Raw genomic sequence first — 6802 nt, forward strand, 5'->3', positions numbered from 1 at the left:
GCTGCTGCTGTGCAAGCAGCTGCACAAGCTGCCGCAGAAGCTGCCGCAGAAGCTGCTGCTGCCGCACCGAATGTCGGACGCCGCAACCACCGCTACAACCTCCGCCACTGAAAGAGGACCTTCCAGGCGTCGTCGAAGCATTTCTCGTTTTCGTTTCTCCTTATAACTTCTCAGATGGCATTTCATTTCGTTTGTTTTTCATAAATACTTTTGCACCGTCGCCTTGTGCACCAGGAGCGTCACGCTCACGATCCTTGTCTACGTAAATGAGATGTGTTGAAATAGTGGTGAGCCATGACACCGCTGCAATTGCGCATTCCATGTCTTCAGAAAGAACTCGTCTTGTACGCCAAACCCACGGTCCACAAAGCGTTTGTTTATAGAGCTGTGGGACGCGGGCGATCACAAGGCACTCTCGAAGTGATGTCGACGGCCTTCAACTCGTTGCATGAGCCCAAGAGTACATAAACGATTTATGCACTCTTGATAAGCCCTACCTCGGACGCTGCCATCCGTGCTCGGCTTTCGACTTCACATTTTAATAGACTCGCACAATGCTTGGGTGTCGTGACGTAGTAAGTGTGAGTTTCATAGCGTAGCTTAGAAACTAGATTATCTACCAACCGGGCAGGAAGCAAGTAAAACGGACGGAGCCCAACGGCACCCAGTTTAGCGTTTCCCTGCTCGGCAGCAAGTGGTTTTCTAAGCGTTCTCTCTCTCCAACTTGTCTACCAAATGCGTCCTCGCGCAAGGAGCTTACGTCCTCCTCTTGACAAGCACTCGCCAGCGATCCTCCATGTTGGAAGCGTTCGCGATGACGAGCCAACAACGACGCTTTAAGACACCACCGAGTGACGCTCGGCCGTCACATATCACACTGCAAGCGATCGTTAAAGAACTCATTGTCACCAAAGCAGCGTTCTGTAGCACGGCCCCGTGGGACACAAGCGTGCTGTTGCGAAGATACAGACAGCACAGTCTCTTCACCAATCCATCAGCACATTCTGCGATTGCCAACGCAGGATGCAACAGCGTAGCCTAAGCGTTGGCGACTCGACGATACGTGCCAGTACAGTAGCAGGAGCTACTGTTGAAGAGTCCGTTCTTAAAGGTCAAACCATTCGAATAGAACCCACTCGGCCGTCTGTACATCCAGCAGGAGCTCAAGCACTCCCGTCAAACTACATGTGTGCAGCGCAGTGGTCGGAAGTCGCTCTGGAAACGGCAGGTGCGCTGTGTTCGGCGTACGTCGCATGATGGTACCGGTAGCGCAATATCCTGGCTGGCACCGAAAACGTGAGCAACAAAGGCAGCGCACACAAGAGTACCGATACCAAGATTCGGAGGAGGGTACCGTAGGCCGCGAGAAGGACTGCTTGTGGTCGAAGAACACCTAACCCTGCCGAGCCAGCTTCAACATGGCGGCTTGGGCCGGTGCTGCAGCAGAGTCTTTGATTTTTACGTGGTGGAGAGAGCACCTTCCTCGTTTCGAGTGATTCAAGGGCTCTAAGTCGTTTGATACTAGTACGTCGTGAACCCCGGCGTGGAGGGTGCAGCCGTGGGACCGCCCCGATCTCGCACGTTCAAATTGCGTTGTTTTTACGCTACCATACATTAGTTGCATGTTTTGACCAAAATAACACAACACGATCTGGCTTCTCCCCAACAAATTTCATTTGCAGACGTTCGATCGCAGGAGCAAGTGAACAAGATCAAGACGCCCAATCCCAACCTGTACGACGTCGACTAGGCGGCCATCGCGCACCGGCACGCGCAAGGCCGCGACGTACGGAGTACGCTTTGGCTCCACGCGCCGTACAACCTGCCCAAGGACGCCTGCATCTTATGGCTCAAGAAGGAAGGACAGAAAGAATGTCCGACCTCTTACAGTGCCGGCGCGCGGCATGGCATCGATCAAGACAAGCGGTCGCGCTTTGCTCGTTTCGACCCACGACGTCCTCGTCGCTCAAGGAGCACCACGTGGGCACCGATGCCCACCAGCGAGCGAAGACGTTGAGATGGGCGCCTCTCAAGTCGACAGCTCGGAGCAGCCCTTCGACTTGAGCGGCGCCCATCTTGACGTCTTGACTTGCTGGTGGGCCTCGGTGCATACGTCGTGCTCCTTGGGCGATGAGGACGTCGTGGGTCGACACGAGAAGAGCGCGGCCGCTTATCTTGATCGACGCCATGCCGCGCGCCGGCACCGCAAGTGGTCGAGCGTTCTTCCCGTTCTTCTAGAACAAGACCCGGACACGGCAACTGCATGATTCGTTCATATTGCGGTGCGTCACGATGGATCTAAACTTGCTTTTTGTGCACGTTGTTTAGGCCGGACACCACCGCGTCGTTCGCTCGTGCAACGACAAGATTTTCCCGTTGCTGCGGCCGACCGACCGTGAACCGACGACCATTCGATCGTCTTACGAATGCGTCACGAGTGCGGGGATCGTGGAAGCCGCAACCTCAAGCCGGCTCTTTGAACCGCGACCCTGACGACTGCAGAACATTATGTGGCATCAAGTCGTCGGGCGGAGCGGCGCCAACAACCCAGTTTGAAGGTGCGCTGGAGCACGATCCTTGCAATCGCGACGTACTCCCTCGTACTGCTTCCAACGGCCTTCAACTCGACGCATGAGCCTTGCCGTGGACGCTTTCATCCACATTCGACGGTGTCTTCTATGATCGTAGGCCTCGCGTGTGGCCCAAGAACCTTGGCCGTCGTCGTATTGTCGTAGTAAAGTGTGAAAGATCGCGCTTGGAAGAAAATCACTTTGCTTTAAAATTATGTTCCCCTTCAACACATTGGTCAACGCACAGGCGAGAGTGGAGTGTACCAACCCACGACCGTGCTCTAGTACGCCAGTCGTACGCGTGATGTGTGTCGTAGGTGCTCGTTTCGGGCTTCCAAAGAGATCGGCATGGGACCGTTCTCTGTCGTCGGGAACCCGCCGCCAAGAGCTGCCGCCATTTGATGCAGACAAACTTTGTCAAGTTCAACTTGCGTTCTTTTAGTCCTCTCATACACTGAATATGTCTTTTGTCTAGAATACCCCAAAAAGTTAGGGTTGGCAGCGGCCACCTCGGCTTTGCGGTCGGGTGGTGAACGCAAGAGTGGCACCCAGCAGGCCATTGCGCAGCATGGGGCTTGCAGTATCCAAAGCTTGGACGAGGCATATGCAGGCTGCATATGCTCGTGGTGGCCCGCTGCTGCATACCGGTAATGCAGCGGCGGGCCACCACCGAGCCGCGCCACCGTGCGCTCCGATGCGAGATTCCCCTTGAGCTTTTCCACATTCACCGAGAACGACAACCAAACTCATGTATTACGTCTACCGTCTCTGCGCTCACACAACCATGATGTACGTGTACTAGTAGCGCCATGCTGCCCAGTGGAAGGAGCAGAAGGAGCACTTCCAAGTGCTACTGTACATCCTGGCTGGCACCGAAAACGTGAGCAACAAAGGCAGCGCACACAAGAGTACCGATACCAAGATTCGGAGGAGGGTACCGTAGGCCGCGAGAAGGACTGCTTGTGGTCGAAGAACACCTAACCCTGCCGAGCCAGCTTCAACATGGCGGCTTGGGCCGGTACTGCAGCCGAGTCTTTGATTTTTACGTGGTGGAGAGAGCATCTTCCTCGTTTCGAGTGATTCAAGGGCCCTTGTCGTTTGATACGTCGTGAACCTCTGCGTGGAGGGTGCAGCCGTGGGACCGCCCAGATCTCGCACGTTCAAATTGCGTTGTTTTTACGCTACCATACATTAGTTGCATGTTTTGACCAAAAGAACACAACACGATCTGGCTTCTCCCCGACAAAGTTCAATTGCAGACGTTCGATCGCAGGAGCAAGTGAAGAAGATCAAGATGACCGCCCCCAGCCTGTACGACGTCGACTAGGCGGCCGTCGCGCACCGGCACGCGCAAGGCCGTCGATACCCCGCCGGCGGCCGTCCCGCGTCCATCGCCGCTCACCGGGTTACAACGCGAGTGCAAGGCGACGACAAGGTGTCCGGGATGACGCTCCGCGCCGAGATCATCTTTGAGACGGTCTTGGTTCGTATCGAGAAGCAAGTGGAACTCCCAGTCGCGCCGCCGCTCTCTACGTCGCCGAAGCAGTACCAAGACGTACGTCTTTGGGCTGCTCGTCGTCGTGGAGGCGCTCGACCTTGCGTACGTTTTCGATGTCTCGGCGTGCATTGACGTCCCGTTTGCGTAGCCCCGACATGCGCAGCTCCGTGCGAGCGACGTGTGAAGGGTCGTGTCTGGAACACACGGCGCGACGACGCTGACCGAGGTGACGTTCGCGGTCTCGCATCGGCACGAAGCTGCATGACGTCATCTATTTTGCGGTGCGTCACGATGCGTCACCATTGGTTGCCTTAATGATGCACGTGGTTTAGGACGGACGAGGATCCGCTCGTGCAACGACAAGGCGATGAAGATGCTGGTCTTGCCTCGCTCGATGGACGGTGTGGGCACATCGATCAAGCTCAAGGCCATCGGGAGCGTCACGACCTCCCTTTGGGAGTACATGGCGGTCGCTTCCATCGGCGATATCCCGCCGCACCTTCAAGCCGGGCTGCTTTCTGCGCCGCTCCGCTCGACGACCGCCATTGCGGCCTCGTCGATCGCCTCCAAGGTATTGCTGTTCGCATGTGTGTCGTCGCTCATGGATCGTGTTAGGACGTTCCCGTCAAGGCAACGCTCGTCCATCAGGATGGGGAGATGTCTGCCCACGACGTATGGTGTTGATTTCATGCAGCATCCTTTCGATATGTATAAAACTAGGTCGACCCCACGTGCATCCCAGCACCGTTGCGGGCGCGTCTCGCGGCTGAAACCGACCCGAGCCAGTGCAAGGCCGTCAACCTCGTCGCAAGCGAGACGCCCGGCATCAAGCTGCTTCAAGGGCCGTCGGGCCAGTCCCGCACCATCCGCATGGCGACAAGTGCGCGGCGGCCGACGAGCCAACCCATGTGCTCTTGTGCGCGCCGTCCAACTGCGCCGTCGACAGCCTCGTGGCAAGCCTTCTGAAGGACGGCATCTTGGGCCGCGACGGTCACGCTGTCGTCGTCACGCCGCCACAATGTGTGTCGTCGGGTTCGGGCCGTGTCTCCACCGTTTTGCGGCTTGGTCGCGTCCAGGAAGGCGCTCCAGCAATCGTGCAGCAGGCCTGCCTCGACAACGTCGTGGCCGCAGAGGTCGCAAGTCTGTCCGCGTCCAAAGAGCTGCAACGCGTGCGGCGCCACGAAGAAGCGATCAACGTCGGTGCGTCGTCTTTGAGGTAGACACCACCTTATCGGTCGTCTGTATCTCATAGGTTCTAGACGCAGTACCGCATGCACCCATTCTTGCGCGAGTTCCCGTCCAAGAATTTCGACATTGGCATCTTGTCGGTCGATCCCTCTGACGGTGCACCAGATGCTATGCATAATTTGTCGTCCTCGTGCATCTGGTGTAGACCGAAGACCACCGCGGCGCGGCCTCTCGTGCAAGGACAAGAGCCTCCCGCTGCCTCGATCGACCGCGTCTCGCGCCATCGCCAAGCCGGCTCTTTGCTACCGCGACCCATGACGATGGCAGAACGCATTGACTGTCGTCTTGGATCGTCGGGCGCCAGCAGCCCGGCTTGGAGAAGTCGTGGGACGCGGGCGATCGCAAGGCACTCTTGAAGTGATGCTCTAGTACGTCCTTCAACTTGCTGCACGAGCCCTGCCTTGGACGCTGCCATCCATGGTCGGCTCTCGATTTCACATTTTGCTAGGCTCGCGCAAGGCTTGGCAGTTGTCCAGTGTAGTTGGTACTCGTAACAACTTGTGAATATTTCGGTGTGCAGAAACCATTTTCATTTTCATCCGCATTCAAAACCATCCAGTAACTAGCATGCCGTAGAGATGCCATCCCGATCATCTGAAATCTGCGTAAATAGAAGACCAACGCTTGCATGCAAGGGTACATGCAGACGTGGCAGGTTCCAGCACACTGAGTTATTGACCCCTCGGTATGGCCACGTTGTGTCAAATGAGACGAGGAAGCAGGAGCGTTCCCGGTCACCAAATACGAATTACAGACTGTACCAAGTTTGCGCCAAAACTTGCTACACTGGCCTTTCTATAGATACCGGTAGGACATCTTGTCCATTTCCGCTTAGTGAAACAAAATGTAAAGAAGCCCAAGCTCGGGGAGAGCTGGTCCATCGTCGCAGTCAAGGCCCGCGCTTCAGCCTTCCAGCACGCCTCGCTGTCCGACGACATCCTTCTCATCGTCATGGTCATCACAGTCAAATTGCATATATGCTTTGAGGCCTTTTCTTGTACAGGGAACGCGCTCTGTTGTCGACGAAAGACAGCTTGTACATTGATCAAATATAGCGATAGAAAAGATGATCGGTTCCTCCAGTAACTACAACGAGATGTTGAGCTCGGCCTGGAAGAACGAGTCGCCGGGCATGCGGGCAAGGATCTGGCTGTACGGGTCCACGGGCGGCGAGTACATTTCAAACGTCAGCGGCGCGCTCGTGATCTTGCTCAGATCCAAGCGGAAGAAGGTCCAGCAAAACACTTCCGGGCCGTCCGTGTGGTAGTCGTACCGAAGCAGCTCAAAGACCGCGACGCAGCCTTCCGTCATGTGCTCGAGCGGCACCTGGAGATGCCACGTGTTGCCAAACCAGAGGCTCGGGCCGGTCCCTGGATCAGCGCATCCGGCGTCGTCTGCGGCGTGTCGACCACCGCGCGCGCGGGTCCATCGAGTAGATGCGGAAGTGGGGCGTCTGCCATCACGCCGCCCGCAATCGCGACGGCGC

General features: G+C 56.6%; 4 protein-coding genes across 4 annotated transcripts; 2 read left to right on the top strand and 2 right to left on the bottom strand.

The window, feature by feature from the left end:
- Positions 1–2364: 2364 nt before the first annotated feature.
- On the bottom strand, positions 2365–2778 carry SPRG_16750 (hypothetical protein; the record flags this gene model as incomplete). Its single annotated transcript, XM_012356107.1, has 1 exon — positions 2365–2778. A coding segment is annotated over one exon (262 nt), but the record flags the coding sequence as incomplete, so codon positions are not given.
- A 1236-nt stretch (positions 2779–4014) lies between these two features.
- SPRG_16751 (hypothetical protein) lies at positions 4015–4216 on the top strand (the record flags this gene model as incomplete). Its single annotated transcript, XM_012356108.1, has 2 exons — positions 4015–4125; positions 4157–4216. 2 exons carry the CDS (start codon positions 4015–4017, stop codon positions 4214–4216), a joined length of 171 nt encoding a protein of 56 aa, XP_012211498.1.
- Positions 4217–4435: 219 nt separating this feature from the next.
- Positions 4436–5574, top strand: SPRG_16752 (hypothetical protein; the record flags this gene model as incomplete). Its single annotated transcript, XM_012356109.1, has 5 exons — positions 4436–4639; positions 4684–4740; positions 4789–4976; positions 5027–5268; positions 5321–5574. The coding sequence occupies 5 exons, from the start codon at positions 4436–4438 to the stop codon at positions 5572–5574; spliced, it is 945 nt and encodes a 314-aa protein (XP_012211499.1).
- Positions 5575–6330: 756 nt separating this feature from the next.
- SPRG_16753 (hypothetical protein) lies at positions 6331–6745 on the bottom strand (the record flags this gene model as incomplete). Its single annotated transcript, XM_012356110.1, has 2 exons — positions 6331–6673; positions 6729–6745. The coding sequence occupies 2 exons, from the start codon at positions 6743–6745 to the stop codon at positions 6403–6405; spliced, it is 288 nt and encodes a 95-aa protein (XP_012211500.1). The 3' UTR covers positions 6331–6402.
- Positions 6746–6802: the final 57 nt, after the last annotated feature.

Source organism: Saprolegnia parasitica, assembly GCF_000151545.1.
Source record: "Saprolegnia parasitica CBS 223.65 unplaced genomic scaffold supercont2.378, whole genome shotgun sequence".
In the NCBI taxonomy this organism is placed as follows: Eukaryota; Oomycota; class Saprolegniomycetes; order Saprolegniales; family Saprolegniaceae; genus Saprolegnia; species Saprolegnia parasitica.